Source organism: Eptatretus burgeri, chromosome 10 (genome assembly GCF_056783735.1).
Source record: "Eptatretus burgeri isolate ZD-2024b chromosome 10, Ebu_testis_v1, whole genome shotgun sequence".
NCBI classification, from domain to species: domain Eukaryota; kingdom Metazoa; phylum Chordata; class Myxini; order Myxiniformes; family Myxinidae; genus Eptatretus; species Eptatretus burgeri.
The window spans coordinates 46,854,172-46,875,360 of NC_140970.1; the positions used below are offsets into that span (position 1 = coordinate 46,854,172).

The 21,189-nt window shown below is 46.9% G+C and overlaps 1 protein-coding gene across 1 annotated transcript in view; it reads left to right on the top strand.

Moving 5' to 3' along the window:
* Positions 1-3,068: 3,068 nt before the first annotated feature.
* PEX26 (peroxisomal biogenesis factor 26) overlaps positions 3,069-21,189 on the top strand; it is a 42,915-nt gene continuing 24,794 nt past the window's right edge. The window contains 3 exon segments of the mRNA XM_085898139.1: positions 3,069-3,273; positions 7,239-7,379; positions 13,051-13,410. Of these exon segments, the coding sequence (XP_085754265.1) occupies positions 3,116-3,273; positions 7,239-7,379; positions 13,051-13,410 (659 nt within the window). The 5' untranslated portion in view covers positions 3,069-3,115.

Below are 21,189 nucleotides of genomic sequence, written 5' to 3' on the forward strand. Positions count from 1 at the left end.
TCTCGCTCTCGCTCTCTCTCGCTCTCTCTCGCTCTCGCTCTCTCTCGATCTCTCTCGATCTCTCTCGCTCTCGCTCTCTCTCGATCTCTCTCCCTCTCTCTCGCTCTCGCTCTCTCTCGATCTCTCTCGCTCTCGCTCTCTCTCGATCTCTCTCGCTCTCGCTCTCTCGATCTCTCTCGCTCTCTCGATCTCTCTCTCTCGCTCTCTCGATCTCTCTCGCTCTCTCGATCTCTCTCGCTCTCTCGATCTCTCTCGCTCTCTCGATCTCTCTCGCTCTCTCGATCTCTCTCTCTCGCTCTCTCGATCTCTCTCGCTCTCTCGATCTCTCTCGCTCTCTCGCTCTCTCGATCTCTCTCGCTCTCTCGCTCTCTCGATCTCTCTCGCTCTCTCGCTCTCTCGATCTCTCGATCTCTCTCGATCTCTCGATCTCTCTCGCTCTCTCGCTCTCTCTCGCTCTCGCGCTCTCTCGATCTCTCTCGCTCTCTCGCGCTCTCTCTCGCTCTCGCGCTCTCTCGATCTCTCTCGCTCTCTCGCGCTCTCGCTCTCTCGCTCTCTCTCGCTCTCTCGCGCTCTCGCTCTCTCGCTCTCTCTCGCTCGCGCTCTCTCGCTCTCTCTCGCGCTCTCTCGCTCTCTCTCGCTCGCGCTCTCTCGCTCTCTCTCTCTCGCTCTCTCTCGCTCGCGCTCTCTCGCTCGCGCTCTCTCGCTCTCTCTCGCTCGCGCTCTCTCGCTCGCGCTCTCTCGCTCTCTCGCTCGCGCTCTCTCGCTCTCTCTCGCTCGCGCTCTCTCGCTCTCTCTCGCTCGCGCTCTCTCGCTCTCTCTCGCTCGCGCTCTCTCGCTCTCTCTCGCTCGCGCTCTCTCTCTCGCTCTCTCTCGCTCGCGCTCTCTCTCTCGCTCTCTCTCGCTCGCGCGCTCTCTCTCGCTCGCGCTCTCTCTCGCGCTCTCTCTCTCGCTCGCGCTCTCTCTCGCGCTCTCTCTCTCGCTCGCGCTCTCTCTCGCGCTCTCTCGCTCTCTCTCGCTCTCTCGCTCTCTCTCTCGCTCTCTCGCTCTCTCTCGCTCGCGCTCTCTCTCTCTCGCTCTCTCGCTCTCTCGCTCTCTCTCGCTCGCGCTCTCTCTCTCGCTCTCTCGATCTCTCTCGCTCTCTCTCGCTCTCTCGATCTCTCTCGATCTCTCTCGCTCTCTCTCGATCTCTCTCGCTCTCTCGCTCTCTCTCGCTCTCTCTCGCTCTCTCTCGCTCTCTCTCGCTCTCTCTCGATCTCTCTCGCTCTCTCTCTCTCTCTCTCTCTCGCTCTCTATCTCGCTCTCTCTCTCTCTCTCTCTCTCTCTCTCTCTCTCTCTCTCTCTCTCTCTCTCTCTCTCTCTCTCTCTCTCTCTCTCGCTCGCGCTCTCTCTCGCTCACGCTCTCTCTCGCTCGCGCTCTCTCTCGCTCACGCTCTCTCTCGCTCGCGCTCTCTCTCTCGCTCGTGCTCTCTCTCTCGCTCGCGCTCTCTCTCTCTCTCGCTCTCTCTCGCTCTGTGAAGGACTCTGTGAAGAACACTGTGGGATCTTTCACGTCCACCAACTAACGCCAGTAGACAGGACATCCAGTTTAACGTCCATCCGTGAGCCAACACATACATTGATGAATCACCCTACCTGTGAAACCCCATGATGACAGTTTCTCGGTGGGTCAGGATTCGAACCCAGGTGAGACAGTCTTGAAGTGAGTACGTGTACATTGAGACCATATCATGCCAATCCTAAACCCAGGCCAAACAGCTCAAACGTAAACACGTTGCCTCTATGCTCCATCTATAGACGGGTATTTATGACAACCTGGAATGTCGACCCGTAGATCTACCTGTATACGTGACACGTTCATTATATCGAAGGTCAAAATTGGTATCACCGGTACCTACCTCAAGGTAAAGCGGAGGCGGATTCAGGTCACCTTCAAACCTCTCCATTAGGGCCGTAATATGTTCCTGCGTCACTTTGATCATCTGCTGCAGATTCATCACCTGCACACAGGTAAGAGCACACACACGTCATCTCCTTCCAAGACAGACGTCGTGCAGCCCAAAGAGGCTTTAATGGAAGGATGATGATGATGATGATGATGATGATGATCACACAAAGTCAAGGTAATGGGAAAACGGTCCAGTTGTCATTATTGGTGTTAATTCTACGGTGACAGTTCAAGTTTGGTCAATCGTTATGGCTGGAGAGAGGGAGAGAGTAGAGAGAGAGAGAGAGAGGAGAGAGAGGAGAGAGAGGAGAGAGTAGAGAGAGTAGAGAGAGAGGTTGATGGACAGTAAGACAGGTAAGGATAAAGTTATGTCGACGAAATCCGAGCGGAGACACCTTGACACACACACACACACACACACACACGCACACACACACACCCACACACACACACACACACACACACACACACACACACACACACACACACACACACACACACACACACTACAAGGACAATGAAGCGTGGTTTATACAAACGGGACATGCACACGAATGTCCGCGTCCACTCGAGCTGGCCGTCCACGATACGCGCTCCCAGCAGCAGGACAAACCTCGCTGGCGACGTGAGAGTGCGAGAAGTCCCTCACGTCTCCCCCGCCGGGCCCAGGCATGGTGGCCGCCATTTTCCAGGCGCACCGCCCCACCGTGACCTCGCCGCCCGAGCCACCACTTTGTGCAACTCCTGACGCCGACACCGAAACGCACTCCGTCGTTGCCACGGTACTCACAGCACAGGTAGGCATTCACATGATCTACCTGTGCCGCATCGTGGCGCGTCCCACCGTGAACGCTCCACCTCGCTGTGCGTGTGGTATATGTGTGGTACAGGTCATCTAGCGCCCTCTGTGGACTCGAACGACGCTTCCTCTCAGGCCTGGTCTTTGCTTCGTGTGTCGGACCGAACTTTCGCCGTTGATCGTTTAAAGGATCGATGGATCGATGATCGGGGGGTGGACCATAGACCGTGGAGGCTTCGGTGACTGATGGCTTGTGGGAGTAATCGGACACCTGATAATGCAGACACCTGTTCTACCTGTACGACGGTCAAAGCGGTGAAAGAGACCGATTTTAACGACGTGGACGAGGGACAGAGGAGGTGCGCAGCGTCATGGACGTCCCCGTGGAGGAGGTCCTCTTGAAAGTGAGTTCACTTTTGGCGCGTTCTGAGTTTCCTGCTGCCTGGACGATCTGCAATGAATATCTCAACGTTATTGGACCGCAGGACGACGCACAGGACGACGCACAGGACGACGCACAGGACGACCGGTAAGGCCTAAGTCACATTTGCTCTACGGCGAGGATACGGCGGCCGTACCCCCTCCCCCGCTGAATTGACAGAAACGTGCGGCGGCCGCAGAGTTTCTGATGTGGCCTCAGGGTGGCCCTACGCCATATGGCTATCTTTTACAGGCCGTAGGGGTCTCCGTGGAATTATAACGCGGAGTTATAACTTTTTTCATTTCTAGGTTGGCCGTAGCAATTCGACAAGCCGTAGCCATTACGTAGATGTGTTCCACGTCGACCTTACGTAGGGCGTACGGTGGGCTTGCGTTATTCGTGCGTTTTCCGTAGGCTCTTATCAATGAAAAATGAATTTTGCCAACTCCCAAAAAATTACAGAGGCCGCACTATTTCCACGGTCGCTGTAGGGTCCCCCTGCGGTCGCCTTGAGGGCACCTTGAGGCTACCTTGAAAATTCCATGGCCGCCGCAGGAACGCCATTAAGGTCACCGTGCGACATCAAATCAAAGACCGTACGGCAACCCCACGTTTTCGGTCTCCACAATTTCTAAATACGCCGTGCGGCTCCCCGAAAATTAAAAACATGTGACTGCTACATTGTGTGACCGTGGAAATATGGCGGCCGCCCTATAATTGCTAGTGGCCGGAGATTTTTTAGACCCTACGGCCGCCGAGCCAAATGTGACTGAAGCATAAGTGTTCACTGTTGGGTTTGGGTTGTCCCGGAGATCTTGCCTCCACCAGGACGTTCTGTGTGAAGGGATGAATGCTTCGCCAATGTTCCCCACAAGGACCCTCATACCTGATGGTCCATTAAAATATGTGATGAATATTAACTTTCTGGGCTCAGTTACTGAACTCCATTGAAATATTTTGTACATTAACTTTATGGGCACAGTTACTGAACTCCATTAAAATATGTTGTACATTAACTTCATGGGAACAGTTACTGAACTCCATCAAAATATGTTGTACATTAACTTTATGGGAACAGTTACTGAACTCCATTGAAATATGTTGTACATTAACTTTATGGGCACAGTTACTGAACTCCATTGAAATATGTGTTGTACATTCACTTTGTGGACTCAGTTACTGTATTCCATTGAAATATGTGATGTGCATTAACTTTATGGGCACAGTTACTGTACTCCATTAAAATATGTTGTACATTAACTTTATGGGAACAGTTACTGAACTCCATTAAAATATGTTGTACATTAACTTCATGGGCACAGTTACTGAACTCCATTGAAATATGTTGTACATTAACTTTATGGGCACAGTTACTGTACTCCATTAAAATATGTTGTACATTAACTTTATGGGAACAGTTACTGAACTCCATTAAAATATGTGATGTACATTAACTTTATGGCCACAGTTACTGAACTCCATTAAAATATGTTGTACATTAACTTTATTGGAACAGTTACTGAACTCCATTGAAATATGTTGTACATTAACTTTATGGGCACAGTTACTGAACTCCATTGAAATATGTGTTGTACATTCACTTTGTGGGCTCAGTTACTGTATTCCATTGAAATATGTGATGTGCATTAACTTTATGGGCACAGTTACTGAACTCCATTAAAATATGTTGTACATTAACTTTATGGGAACAGTTACTGAACTCCATTGAAATATGTTGTACATTAACTTTATGGGCACAGTTACTGAACTCCATTGAAATATGTGTTGTACATTCACTTTGTGGGCTCAGTTACTGTATTCCATTGAAATATGTGATGTACATTAACTTTATGGGCACAGTTACTGAACTCCATTAAAATATGTTGTACATTAACTTTATGGGAACAGTTACTGAACTCCATTGAAATATGTTGTACATTAACTTTATGGGCACAGTTACTGAACTCCATTGAAATATGTGTTGTACATTCACTTTGTGGGCTCAGTTACTGTATTCCATTGAAATATGTGATGTGCATTAACTTTATGGGCACAGTTACTGAACTCCATTAAAATATGTTGTACATTAACTTTATGGGAACAGTTACTGAACTCCATTGAAATATGTTGTACATTAACTTTATGGGCACAGTTACTGAACTCCATTGAAATATGTGTTGTACATTCACTTTGTGGGCTCAGTTACTGTATTCCATTGAAATATGTGATGTACATTAACTTTATGGGCACAGTTACTGAACTCCATTAAAATATGTTGTACATTAACTTTATGGGAACAGTTACTGAACTCCATTGAAATATGTTGTACATTAACTTTATGGGCACAGTTACTGAACTCCATTGAAATATGTGTTGTACATTCACTTTGTGGGCTCAGTTACTGTATTCCATTGAAATATGTGATGTGCATTAACTTTATGGGCACAGTTACTGAACTCCATTAAAATATGTTGTACATTAACTTTATGGGAACAGTTACTGAACTCCATTGAAATATGTTGTACATTAACTTTATGGGCACAGTTACTGAACTCCATTGAAATATGTGTTGTACATTCACTTTGTGGGCTCAGTTACTGTATTCCATTGAAATATGTGATGTACATTAACTTTATGGGCACAGTTACTGAACTCCATTAAAATATGTTGTACATTAACTTTATGGGAACAGTTACTGAACTCCATTGAAATATGTTGTACATTAACTTTATGGGCACAGTTACTGAACTCCATTGAAATATGTGTTGTACATTCACTTTGTGGGCTCAGTTACTGTATTCCATTGAAATATGTGATGTGCATTAACTTTATGGGCACAGTTACTGAACTCCATTAAAATATGTTGTACATTAACTTTATGGGAACAGTTACTGAACTCCATTAAAATATGTGTTGTACATTAACTTTGTGGGCACAGTTACTGAACTCCATTGAAATATGTTGTACATTAACTTTGTGGGCTCAGTTACTGAACTCCATTGAAATATGTGTTGTACATTAAGTTTGTGGGCTCAGTTATTGTACTCCATTGAAATATGTGTTGTACATTAAGTTTGTGGGCTCAGTTATTGTACTCCATTGAAATATGTGTTGTGCAATCACTTTGTGGACTCAGTTACTGTACTCCATTGAAATATGTGATGCACATTAACTTTGTGGACACAGTTACTGTACTCCAATGAAATATGTGATGTACATTAACTTTGTGGACACAGTTACTGTATTCCATTGAAATATGTGTTGTATATTCACTTTGTGGACTCAGTTACTATATTCCATTGAAATATGTGATGTACATTAACTTTGTTGGCTCAGTTATTGTACTCCATTGAAATATGTGATGTACATTAACTTTGTGGGCTCATTTATTGTAGTCCATTGAAACCTGTAATGGATATTAACTCTGTGGGCTCAGTTACTGTAATCCATTGAAATATGTGATTAACTTTAACTTTGTGGGCTCATTTATTGTACTCCATTGAAACCTGGAATGGATATTTACTTTGTGGGCTCAATTGCTGTAATCCATTGAAATATGTGTTGTACATTAACTTTGTGGGCTCAGTTGCTGTACTCCATTGAAATATGTGATGCACATTAACTTTGTGGACTCAGTTACTGTATTCCATTGAAATATGTGTTGTACATTAACTTTGTGGGCTCAGTTGCTGTACTCCATTGAAATATGTGATGCACATTAACTTTGTGGACTCAGTTACTGTAATCCATTGAAATATGTGTTGTACATTAACTTTGTGGGCTCAGTTACTGTATTCCATTGAAATATGTGTTGTACATTAACTTTGTGGACTCAGTTACTGTATTCCATTGAAATATGTGTTGTACATTAACTTTGTGGACTCAGTTACTGTAATCCATTGAAATATGTGTTGTACATTAACTTTGTGGGCTCAGTTGCTGTACTCCATTGAAATATGTGATGTACATTAACTTTGTGGGCTCAATTATTGTATGAACCTGGAGTTGACAATAGCTGTTTATCAGCCTATCTTTTAATATTATCGTTTTTTTTTTATTTTGCATCCCTGCAGTATTCGGCAATCACGCGAATCGTTGTGTTGCATCGCAGTTCAAGCGTTGGCAGAGCAGGACCGTTGGAGAGAAGCGTTGCCCTGGACCTGCAGACAGTACCCACGTGTAGAATTGCTTCCAAGCACACTATTGCAGATTCTGTGAGTTAGGTTGCTTGCTGTCTTTGCTTCTGCTCCTTTGTCATTAAAAAGTTCTGGAATTGAAGAGTCGAGCCCCAACTCACAGCTACAAGGTGCTTTATGGAAGATATAGACTTTTGCCTCCTACTTTGTGGGATTAAAAAAAAAATTATACATTGTTAAGGCTCGTGGAAAAGCTGGTACCATAAACTGAAATGTTCAGGATGTAACAGACAAGAACAGGATGGCAAACATGCATGCATGGGGTGGACAAGATGGATACAGAGGATGCATGGGGTGGATACAGAGGATGCATGGGGTGGATAAGATGGACACAGCGAGAAACTTCAAGGAGGGAAAAATGGAAAATTGGAAGGAGGAGGGATTAATGAATGGTGTTAACGAGGGTAGAAGAGATCATCGTTTTGGATTGGGGATGCGGGACGGTCTGAGATGGTGGTGAACAGCTGTCTTAAAGGCCTGGAGGGAAGAATGAGATTGAAGAAGATGTAGAAGTTGATTCCACAGGTGGCTAAACAGAAAAACAAATGAGCAAAGTTGAGCAGTGATCCTGGATTTAGGTAGTTTCACCAGAAGGGGGTTGATGGTGGACCGTGTGAGCCCGACAGAAACCTTGGGATTACGAGATTAGAGGAATTCAGTAAGACGTGTGTACTTGGCGTTGGATGTCATAGACAGACAATTTGGAGAGTTAGGTAGGATGCCAGACTGTATCAAAAGTTAGGTAGGATGCTGTGTCATGGAAGCTGTCGTCATTTTCTTCAAAGTGCATTATAAGGTAGCAGGTCAAAACATGTATTATATTATTACTGCAGTGTGAGTCTGGTGTTGGCTTAACGGTTAAGGCAGTTGGCTTAAAATCTTTGGGTCTTGAGTTTTAGCCCCTGTTATACCATTGAAATAACACCAGGTGGGTTGACTCAGCCTGTCATCCTGCTAAGGTTGGCAAAACGATTACTAGCTTACTGGTAACAGGGGCACTGTATCAGTGGCCCGGCCACACTCCCAGAAAATGATGCAACCAGCAGCCATAGGCTGCATACGAAACAACTGCAGTGAACCTTGCATCCTGTATCCACATTGTTTCCATGGCATTTTGAATGTTTAAATTGTCATATCTGCTTTGTCTGTGAAATATAATTTTAGCCAACTGACTTTCAACCAGAAAATATTAATTTTAACACCTTCACCAGCCGTGTGCTCATGCATGTAGGTGCGCATGCATGTGCGGGACCTGTAACTGTTTACAAAAGACCTGAAATGTCCACTGACAAATGCTGGCAGCTTCATATCCCTATCCTCTCCACACTTCGATATATAAAAGGAGCCGTGCGTGCGCGTTCCACCCATTGGTTGCACAGTTCTCCTGACTCCGTCCACAATTTCAATACCACCGCCGCCAATTTCGGAACCCTGTAAAAACATTTAGTAGAACTATAAAGGCACTCGGTGGAGCACATACCTCCGCCACATAATGCCTGATCCACGAGAACATATCGGGCCCAATACATTTTTGAAATATCATGCTGTACAGTACGATATCGTTTATGGCCCTATGTCTCAATGGTGAAGAATCTTTTTAAAATTAAATAATTCTCATATCTAGATACGGATTTTGACCACAATCAAATCAATTCGTCCTTTCCACACACCCAACCTACCAATTTCTAAATACGCCGTGCGGCTCCCCGAAAAATAAAAACATATGTGACTGCTACATTGTGTGACCGTGGAAATACTGCGGCCGCCGTATAATTGCTAGTGGCCGTAGATTTTGGAGACCCCACGGCCGCCGTGGCAAATGTGACTAAGGCCTAAGCAACGGAGGTGTGCATAGCAAGCATTCATTTTTGTGTACATGCTAGCCACATTGTACACATTTCACCCAAGTTTCATCAAAATCAGACTCTTTCTCTTAAAGATATTCGCAATTAACCGTTTCTGAATTGTTCGACATGTACTCGCCCAAAACCTATCTCCTCCGACAAATATTTTTTGTTAGGGCTGCAAATTGGCATGAAGGGAGCTAGATAGATTGCGCACAGAACCCTAAGCTTCGATTTTTCGATTTTTTTTTTGATTTTTTTTCGATTTTTTGACCACTTTAAAGGGCCGTTGCTAGGGCCCGGGGTCCCATATTCGAAAGCACACGATTCCCAGAAATATTGGTCCGACCTAGCAAATTTCATTGGAATCGGTTGAGTGGTTTAGCCCCGAGGCTTGAACAAAGTTTCGCGGACAGACAGACAGATGGAAATGTCCAGAATAAGGGTGACCTAAGAGCAACCAATATAATTTGAAGTTTTTGTTTGTTTGTTTGTTTGTCTGCACGCACTAATCTCCTGAATGGTGAAAGATAGGAGGAAACCTCCATAACAAAAAAATGTTGGGACGGGCCCTGGGAAGGTTATAGGCTAGGTGGCGGGGCCCCTCGGCCGGGGGGGGTGCTTCCCCTTCACCAACCCCCTTAGGCTCTGCACGTGCTAATCTCCTGAACGGTGAAAGATAGGAGGAAACATTTGAAACAAAAAATGTCGGGACGGGCCCCGGAGAGGTTATAGTCTAGGTAGTGAGGCCCCTCGGCCGGGGGGGGGGTGTTTCCCCCTCAACAACCCCCTTAGGCTATGACTGCCATGGCCCAAGAGGGAACTGATACTGGGCTCGTGTCAGACCTATGTACAGAAGATTAAATTCATTCAAAAAGAACCTGGGCAACGCTGGGTGCATTCACCGAGTATATATGTATATTGTGGCGAGAACAACAGCTAGGTGGGGGAAGTTACGTCGTCTCCCACCAGACTCCCGGAATTGTAGGCCTTTGTTCACGGATAATTCAGTGACGCGGCGGGGCGCTTAACCGACCGTGGATGCCAATACCTCCACCGTGTAGCGTAGGGTCTTTTTGTCTCGAATCAATTTACCTTATTAACCACGCAGTTTCAACTACTGGGGAACCATGCCCTCAGTACGCCTTTCTCGAACCGAATCACTCTACCAACTACCAACTACCTTTCCGGTTCGGATGCAGCCGAGTGGACCTGCCAAGAACGTACCGGCAAGAATGAACAGATTATATTGGGGATAAGGACCCGGATTAAACTCAGATCCGAACCATGCTGGACCAATGAAGGAAAAGACAAAAACGAACTGGGAACATTTCTAGAATAATTTATTTACAATCAACTTACAAAAGAAGGACACAGAGCAGACATATTGCAAGAATACAGGCAAGATTTACAATGATCAAATCACTTATACAGTACTACTTACCAAACGGTGCCACACACTCAGACTAAATAAACCCAGATGAATGGCAAGGACTTTTGTAGCCAGGGAGGGAGTGAGCTGAGGTCGCAGTTCTTTTGGTACTTGAGTTTTGGGGAAAGGGATGCTCCATGGTGCGGCACCTAACAATGGTCGCGCAGCTCGACCCACAGCCGCACGTGTGGAGTTTGTGTGTGCGCGGAGGAGCCCGGGTGGAGAGCGCGGAGTCCAAGGTATGAACGGGGCTTGAAAGTGTGAAAGAGCAGGTGGAGTTCCCGACGCTTGATGTCGTAGGATAGACCAGTCACAAACAGTGTGCGAACCTTGCTTGGCTCCGCGATGGGGGATCCAAGGCACCCAGGATCATTGGGTATCTCCCGCGATGAGGCTGAGTCTTTGGGTCTCTCACTCTCACTCTCAACGAACTCTCCGACTCTCCCACACCCTCTCAAGACGATTCACTTTCCAGCTCACCCTCTCTGAACAAACGACCCCGAAAAATAACCCCAGACTGAGAATGGTGTTGTAATTTATAGATCCCCAAGGTCGGGGTGGGGCCTTGACGAAGCAGACGTCACTGTCCGCTCTGGTTGGCCAGGGCTTCCATGGGGTCCGCCATTTCTGGGTAGGGTTTCGGCCATGTCGGGAAGCCTGCCCACTCCATGTGTGTCCGGACTCACCAAAAAGGTACTGCACAAAGATTTTGCCTCGAAAGCGAGAAGAAGGTACTGCACAGAGATTTTGCCTCGGAAGGCGAGAGGAAGGTACTGTGGTTCAAAATAAAAGGGGAGAAATGATTTATAAACCTAACTAAAAGCAACGCACCCCCTTTTGCTTTCCCACTACACACAAGGAGGGATTCTGTCTCCACATATACTTAATGGAATTACTGACTTGGGATGCCTGTATGTTGTATGCATACGGTTCCGAGAACTGTAACAATATTTTTATATTTTATGTATACTGTATTTTAAACTAATTTCAATGGTTGCTGGGAGTCACGGCAGCATGTAAAAAAAAAGCAAAAATCGTTGTAAATAATAGTTTCAATATTTGAATAACAGTTTGACCCAGAGGTGAGTGGGGTGGTCATGTTTGTTGGTGGATATGTTATATTTAAGGTATTGTCATATAATAGAATGTGTAACGGGAGTTGTAACTATGTGATAATACATTAAATTCTCCGGCGAGTAAAGTCTGCTTAGTGATGTTGCATTGACGGGTTGACTGACTGCATGGACGCAACTGAGGTTGTGGATCTGCTGATGTAGGTCCATCTTACTGATGTGAGTCCATGACCGGGGTTGTGGATCCGCCATTTGGAGGTTCTGGGATGAAAGGATTGAAACCTCGAGGAAGAACGGTGCCCAGTTGATGATCCGTACGGTCAGCAAATCATTCAATTATTTCCAGGTTAAGGTTCTTACTTTAGGTCGGGGAACGATGATTTGAGGTTGACAATTTTAATAAGATCAATGTGGGACATCGTGAAATGAACATAATTTACAGCAATCCTTTCAATTATATTATTATGTTTTAGGAATAGCCACGATACTGTGCAATTAATAAAAAGTGTGTGTGTATGTGTGTGTTTGTGTGTGTGTGCACATCCGCGTCCGTGTTTGTATGTGACTGGAGGGCGTGACGCAATCACCCGATGGGTAATGTGCTCGTGTTCCTGAAAAAAAGCAAAGAAGATCTTCGGAAGGTCTTATAAGTATATTTTATTCCTACATTTGCAGAGCACCAAACTGTGATGTAGATAGGTTTTTTTTTTGGGTGGGGGGGGGATTCGTAAAAGGTTTAAGTGAAGGTGATTAATGGATGTGAAACAAACCTTTTAACATAAAAACAAATTTTTAAACTAGATAACACTCGGTTATCCTCCACCAAGCTGAACAATTTACGTTTCGTATCCCACTGATAGGCCGGATCTGCATGTGGACCTGAACCAAAATCTAATCAGCTTGTTCTTATCACCGACCCAACTCATCCACTTAGTTTTGTCATCCATAACTTTTTGAGATATCCTGCTCACAGACAAATAAACAAACGGGTGTGAATATAAAACCTCTGTCCGCCTTTGGTGGTGGAGTTCACGAATCGGATCTTGTCTCTGTGTTCTTTGAATTGATGCACCACTATATTTCAGCCATCTTATAGAGAGCAAACACAATAGATAAATCCCAAGGAAAATTCTATTTTTATGTCACATTCTTGAAATTAAAAATGTCATGCATAAGCGATGCCATTAATTTAAAGCTTTTGAAAACTTTAAAGTTATGCTTTTTTATGAAATGTTTTGCACATCATGGAAAAGCTGGTATTTTTTTTGTTTTGTTTTTAAATCACAGCAAGCGAGCTTTATTGTCCGAATGAAATGTTTGCCATTGTTTCACATCCACAGAATCCTCTTGCACAGCAAGGTTGGGGAGCCAGTTTCCATTCAAGCAGTGGTGCGAAACTGGTTAGAAAAAAGGATGGTTCCTGAACTTCAGCAAAAGGGAATTTTTATGAGTACCGGTTCAAGACTGACCTCTTCCAACACTTCATTTGAGAAATTTTCTGATGCTTATTGTCCAAATGACAGTGGTACTTTTCAAGAATTAGACAATTATGACATGAAGCCGAATGATTCAGCTGGCATTCATGTCACAGCATCCAAGGGAGATCCAATTTTGGACCAAGCTCGAGTGGCTGCCCTCTACATAAAGCACATTCTCATTCCTTTGCAACTTTGGTCTGAGGCTGAACAGCTTTATAACAGGTGAAATAGTGTCCTGAATGTTTTTTGTTCCATAACATAAAGCTGGAAATGTCTTTTACCTGTTTTTTGTGTTTCTATTATTTTATGCCGATTTTTCTGTTGGTATTTTAAACATATTGTTGCGGTCCGAGTGAGAGGGCCACGGGGGGGGGGGGGGGGGTGGAGCTATCTCAGCTCCCACCAGGCTACCCGGAATTGTAGGCCATCGCAAACGGATAATTCCGTGACGTGGCGGGTCACTAACCGACCGTGGATGCCAATAACTCAACCGCGTGACCTCGGGTCCTCCCGTCTATGGGTTAACCGGGTTACCTAATTAATCACGTCATTTAATTACCGGGGAACACGCCCTCGGTACGCCTTGTCCGAACCGGATCACTTTACCAGATCGGATGCAGCCGAGCGACACTGCCAAGGACGTACCGGCTTAAAGGAACGGATCGTTGGGAATAAAGCCCTGGCTAAGCTCAGGTTCGGACCATGCAGGATCAATGAAAGAACAGACAAAAACGAGCTGGGAACATTTACAAGCAGGCGAGGAATGTTATGTGGTACGGTAAATAGTTTTATTGGTGTGTGTAATGCAGGGATAGAAAGAAGTGTGAGGTGCGACAATGTACTAGCAACTTACGAAAGCAGACTGAACCCGAAATAATAATAATAATCTTCTGCAATATTAACTTACGAGAAATGCCAGGACAAACATACACACACACACACCGATGAAGAGGAGTTAATGAAGTGAAAAAGGAGAGTAGATGAGGCTAAGGGTCTCTGAAGCCTTGCACGATTGCCCGATTGCGCCACCAATACATTTTGGCGTGATGCTCCGCTGGGCGATACCTCCCCGACAGCTGGCGCGCCATTTCTTGCTTCGTGGCAATTCGTGCAGCTGGCATTGGTCCAGAGAACGAGACGCGACCGTCGGGCATGAAGGTAGGGACTTGGGTGAAGAAGGTGGGACCAGGTGGGTGGAGTCGGCGACGTAACGGCGGAGAAGTGGAGCCGGAGTTGCAGCGATGACGGCGAGTGAAGAAGGCGGAGTCGCAGCGAATGTTAGGAGCAGGCGAGTTGGAGATCCGTGCGTCAGAGAGAGAGAGAACGGCTTCGCCATCCGCCTTTTATAAACCCCACAGTGCGGGGCGGGGGGCCACCCCGAAGCGATGCGTTGTCACCCGAATCAGGTGCTCTGATTGGCCCCAGCCCCCGCGCGGCCTGGCCGCGATGGCCCGAAATGGTTCCACTCCACTACCGGCAAGATGGCCCCACGCTGTGAAATCATCTCGCTCCAACCTCACGACATGATCTGCATCGCCCGGCACCAAACTCCGAAACATGAATTGCCTTGCACGAACTCCCGGACCTTGCCCTGATGACCGGCCGAGGATCGTGTCGGCCCCGCATGCCCGCCCGGGCACCTCCAGCTAGCACTGGTCAATGTGCTTGCTCCGTGATGCACCACACGGCCCGTGCTGTACAGCCCCGCCTGATCGCGTCTTCGCTGCCCGGAGACGGCCGCCGTCCGTGGAGGACACCCACGGCTGCCAGCGGCGACTGAAGGTAAGATATTATGGCAAACCCATGCACAGACGGTAAGATGTGTCCATTCGTGCCCTGCTCTGTACGATAATAAAGTGTTGCGAGCAGCACACGGGTCTGCCTTCGAGTACGTTCTGCACAGTGCGCACGGATCCGTCATTAAGCACGTGGCCAGCGCTCGCGTTCACCCAATTCTGTTATCGTGTGTGCGGGGCCAACTCCGATCTATGTCAGAGATTGAGGGGAACGATCGGATATAGTAATCAGATGGAGGTTTGGAATGAAAAATGATATAGATATAAGCGTCAGATGGAGAAATGGAGGGAAAGGAGGATGCCGATATAATTAGTCCAGAAATGGGTTGAAAAGTACATGCGCCTGTATCCTGCACAACGTGGCGTGGTTGTCATTTTTCTATTGTCGGCCTCTGATGATGTAGCTATTGGCGCCAAGCAACTAGCCACGCTCTTGCCAATAATGGGTCATTTGCTTCTGTGTTGTGAAAAGCAACATCCGTGCCGCCTCTTTCAGAGATATTCATTTGTATGCCTTTTCAATGCAACCAGCCATCTCATCCCAGATCATTGGAAACGTCAGACGATCATCTCGAGCTTGCGACGGAGGTTCCTTCGAAGATATCACTGTTTCCTCACAGCTGCACTGTCGATGCTCGGGGTGTCGTTGCGTCTTTATATTCCCTTCCCCTGGCCGCGGCACGTGCTGCTGCACGTGTTGGACACAAATTTGGATTTACCTCAGGAATAAGCAGAAAAGAAGAGTAGAAATGAAGTTGGTGGTGTAAGCAAACCTAGCTATGAGATCCCCGCAACGCACATCCCATTTGACCCACGAGACAAAAGAGTAGGGGCTATCTAACCGTATATTAATGGAATAGCTGTCTTGGGACCATGATATGCTGAATGCCAACTCCTTGGTGATTCCTCGAACCGTAACAATATAATTACCCTGCACACTCGAGGTTAAAAGCAGGGCTAAGCATTTGCTTCACGTCTGTCTGGTCTTCTGTCTATGAACTCAGTTTATGATCGAGGAATAACTTTATTGTATCTGTATCCAGGCGTATTTTATCCGTATCCGCAATTCCGTATCCAGGCGATGCACGACATCATCGCCGGGCGCCGACGGTAGTACTCAGTTTTTACTCCGTTTGTTTGTTTTCTTGTTTGTCCGGGCGATATCTCAGCCATCCTTTGAGCTCGGAAGCTGAAATTTGGGGACAAAAGTGAAGATGCGCTTTGGCAAAATATTTTTATTTTATTTTTTCATTAATCAATTAATTGATGAATTACTTAATTATTATCTATTTATGACTTATTTGTTTTCTCTCTCATCCGGACAATATGTCATGCATCTTTTGAGCTCAGAAGATGATATTTGGACACGACAATGAACAAGTGATTTGGCTATAAAGGGTATTTTTTATTTCGTGATTAATCAATAAATTATTTCATTTTTGGATGAATTACTTAATTTTCAAAAAGTTACTGATTCAGATGAAACATTGGTGGTTTAGGTATGCAATGAGCCAATTGATGAAGAAATGAATTATTTTACGATTATTTATTTATTTATTTATTTTTATTATGCAATTAATCAATAAATAATCAATTCTTGTGCACCGCTCCCTCCCAATTCTGTCTCGATGTGCTGCAAGGCAGCAGCACTGGGTGCCATCACGCGCTGTAAGATTTTTATTTATTTATTTGGCATGGGGGCGGTGTACTTTGAATGTACCTGTACTTTATTAAAAATTTTCATACATGGTCAATAGGGTGTTTCATATTGCAACTTTTTTGCGCTAGTCAAGTTGGCTACCCGTCGTAGCTTTCCATTATGGATAAAAACCCCACTCGCCGATTTTTAGAATTTTCCTCCCAACAATGGCCGCCGGCGGCTATTTTTTCCAAAATGGCGGCCTTTTTTCGCGTTTTGACACAGAATTCGACTCCTACAGGTCAGGTCAGGTATGGGAGCATGTGCCAGAACAGCGCGTCGCTGCGTCCACTTTCCGCCGGTACTCCAGGGGCCTCCGTCTGGCCATCCCCCAGGCAGTTGCCAGGCCCATCCCCATCTCCTTGAGATGATGGTCAACCTGCTGCAACCATGAGGCACGTGGTCGGCCCACTGGCCTCCTCCACTCATGAGACTCCCTCGCTGAGAGAATCTGGTGAGCAGGATCAGCGTCAGGAAAACGAGCCACATGTCCATACAGCCGCAGCTGACGCTCACGGACTATGCAGGTAACAAATCTCATCCGAGTCTCTCTCAGCAACCGCTCGTTGGACACAAAATCCGACCAGCGATAGCCAAGGATTCTCCGAAGAGACCTGGTACCAAAGGAATTAAGTCTCCGTCTCAGATCCTTGGTCAAAGTCCAAGTCTCGCACCCATAGAGCAAGACTGGAAGTACCAAGGACCTGAAGACTCGGACTTTCGTCCTCCCGCACAGGTACCGGCAGCGCCACACCCCATGATCCAGTGAATCCATGACTCCCCAGGCCCGACCCAGACGTCTATTGACCTCCGGCTCACAACCTGCGGAGACATGAATATCACTGCCAAGGTAAGTGAATCTATCCACGACCTCAACATCCTCACCACAAACAGACACAGACAGGACAGCAGCATCCAAGATGTCACCGAAAGCCTGGATCTTTGTTTTGACCCAAGAAATCCGTAATCCCAACGGCTCCGACTCCTCATTCAGGACCTCGAGGGCCCCCAAGAGGATGTCTAAAGTCTCCGCAAAGATGACTGCATATACTGCAAAATCAAGGTCCGAGATCTTGACATTGCCAAACGATGCACCGCAACTTGATCTCTCCGACATCCTCCCAAAAATCCAGTCCATACAAGTGCTGAAAAGTGTGGGGGCAAGTACACATCCCTGACGAACTCCAGTAACAACTGGAAATAAGTCAGAGGCGGTACCACCACACTTCACAGCACTCTCAGTACCAGAGTAGAGTTCAGACATCAGATCGATCAGTTTCGGTGGCACCCCACGAAGACCAAGAATCCTCCAGAGGACATCCCGATTCACTGAATCGAACGCTTTACAGAGATCAACATAGGCTGCAAGCAGCCCCTGCCGAAACTCTCGTCTGCGTTCAGTGAGGACACGAAGAGCAAGGATACGGTCAATCGTTGACCTCTTTGGTGTAAAGCCTGACTGCTCTGGACGCTGGTGCTCAAGCAGATGGTGGCGAACCCTATCAAGAATTATCCGAGCAAAGACCTTGCCCGGCACTGAGAGCAGCGTCACCCCTCGGTAGTTGTTGCAGTCTTGGCGATCACCCTTCCCTTTCCAGAGAGGGACAACAAGGCCCCTCTTCCAGTCAGTTGGGATGATGCCTGTGTTCCAGGCAGAGCACAAAACTGCATGCAACGACGCGAGTGCAGCATTTCCACCAGCCTTGAGAAGTTCAGCATGGATGCCACAGATCCCTGGAGCTTTGCCCCGTTTCAACTGGTTCACCGCAGCCCGTGTTTCCACAAGCGATGGTGGACCACAGTTGATTCGAGGGTCAGCAACAGGGATTGTAACACCCTTGACGTCCAACTCGACAGCTGGGGGATCAGCCTGGTACAACCGCTCAAAGTAACCGGCCCAGCGGGCCTTCACTTCAGACTCCTCTGTCAAGAGCCTACCACTCTCTGCTCGAACTGCAGTGCTCCGAGGGATGGGCTTGGATGAACGTAATGCGCGAATTCCCCTGTAAGCGGGACGAGAATCACCTGTCCACAGGTGATGCTCTACCCCCTCACAGATTCCTCGCACATAGGCCTCCTTGTCCACCCTCAGTGCACGTACAGTTTTACGCCTCAGCTCCCTGAACAGCTCAGCTCTGCCATTCAGCCTGGCCCTGCGACTCTGGTCAATGGTATCCAGTGTCCCTTGAGAGACAAAATTCTTCTTTGCCCTGCGGTGAACTCCAAGGCATCCACCGGCAACATCAAGGACGGTGGTCTTGAAGGTGCTCCACAACTCTTCAGGACCCCCAAAGCACCCAGACCCCCAAGTGTCCACTCAGCCTGTTCGCAAACTCCTCAGCTACTCTCTCATCCCTGAGCTTGGCAACATCCAGCCTAGGCTGGGATGGTACCATTCTCCAGGATTTAAGGTGCAGCTTTAGAGTTGCTACAACAAGCCTGTGGTCAGTATTGAGGAACTGAGCACTCCGGTAGACCCTGCAGTTCTGGATCATCCTCCAACGACCGTCAATGAGGACATGGTCAATCTCCTTTGCCACACCGCCAGCGTTGGAATACCAAGTCCAGCGATGAGCTTGCGGGCGCTGAAACCATGAACCAGCCACCCTAAGTCCATGACTTCTTGCAAAGTCAAGGAACTTAGTGCTATTCTGGTTCATAGTTCCTGACCCATGGGGACCAACACACACCTCATAACCATCCCTATCAGTTCCAGTCGATGCATTGAAATCCCCCAAGACTAGAAGTGTATCTCGTCTGGGGCACTGATCAACCACAGACTCGAGTGTGGCGTAGAATGCATCCTTCACGGTAAGATCACTCGCCTCAGTCGGAGCATAAATAGAGACCAGGGAAATGACACCTAAGGAGTGACGAATCCTTAATCTCATAATACGCTCGTTGACCGGTGTTACCTCAATTATCATTGGGGTCAGCTTATTGGACACAGCTACAGCAACTCCTTGGGTATGGTAACCATCAGAGCGACCAGACCAATAGTAGGTGTAACCACCCACCATTATCTCGCCGCAATCCGGTCTCCGAACCTCAGAGAGAGCTGCAATCCCGATGTCCAAACGCTTGAGCTCAGATGATAACAGAGACAGGTGATCATCCTCTCTTAGGGATAGGACATTCCAGGCACCCACCCGAAGGGACCGCCTCAGGTTAACCCAAGGAGACCGCCGTCTGGTGGACGACACCTCAGCACCACTCCGACACACTCTCCCGCAATCTGACCCAGGGATGTTTCCCCGTGGTTTCCCTCCTATCAAAGATTGGGGGTCCCGAAGGCTTTGCCCCAATCCCATCATCCGGTGAGCTGCCCTGCGAAGGGAAGCTACACAGGAGGTACTCCCACGGAGTGGGTTTTCAGATTTTTTTGCGTTTTTGCGTTTTGCGGAATGAAGCGTTTTACGGTGGCTGGAGTGCAAATCCTGCCACCAACCTCCTAATAAGAAGTAACCCAACTGCAGGAGGACGTCCGCAGACACAGTTGGGCACTAGATATGGATGGCCGTTGGCTCACAAGGAGCTCCTCCGCCCTTTGACAGGTTTTGTTTTTAATCCTGCTGGGTGTCCATATCCAAACACCCTCCTCACCAGAAAACCTGGTGGGGGAGACGGTTTAGTCGCCGACAACCCGACCATGGAACAGGTTAGTACAGGTTTACATGGTACCTGTAGCAGGTCACAGATCGAACCTGACCGACTCCTACACCTGATAAAATACGTTAATGTTACTTGATATGTGTATGTTTGTCGATGATTATGATTGCTATGTCTGCTAGCAGTCGGGGACCAGACATAAGGCATCCAATATGGCGGAAAAATCCAAAATGGCGTCCAAGATGGCCGATTTTTGGCCACTGGAAAGTTGTTCCCTCCGATGTGGGTTCTAATATGTCTAGTTATAGGTTTTTGGGTGTGCTGAATTCGTTTTTATGCTCTAAAATGCAGTATATCTGTCACAGAGACGTCTGTGGGGGTTATGCTCTCGCCTTGAGAAGTAGTTCTTGCAAGTCCGAAGAAGAATTTTGAATATTCTCGCCCTCATTGATAGCAGGTGTCGATTCGACACCTATGGTATTTGACACCGCAATTGGTAATTTTCGCTCTTGCCGATTCCAACGTGCCCACAGATGAGCGAGAAACGATGGCAAAACTGTTGCATCAGACACCTAGACTACCTCATCCATCAACTCAGCTCAGGAAAGCCAAAATTTCCGGCCGTGGATGAGAATGAGAGTAGTGACCTGTGTCTCAGCAGTTTCATAGATGACGACTCGTGGCGGTTATTCAATCTTCTTGAACTATATGATGTACTAGATGTAGAATGGATGTGTGAGCCTGCAAGCACATGGCCAGAAAGTGATGGTTACCAAAAATTCGCAAACTATGTGCACAATGTTCACGTAGTTAACGACCTTGCATAGCGTGGAATTAAGTTGATTTCGGATTTTATAGACAAAACGAGGGATGAACAGCAAAGGCAAGCTTTGCTTC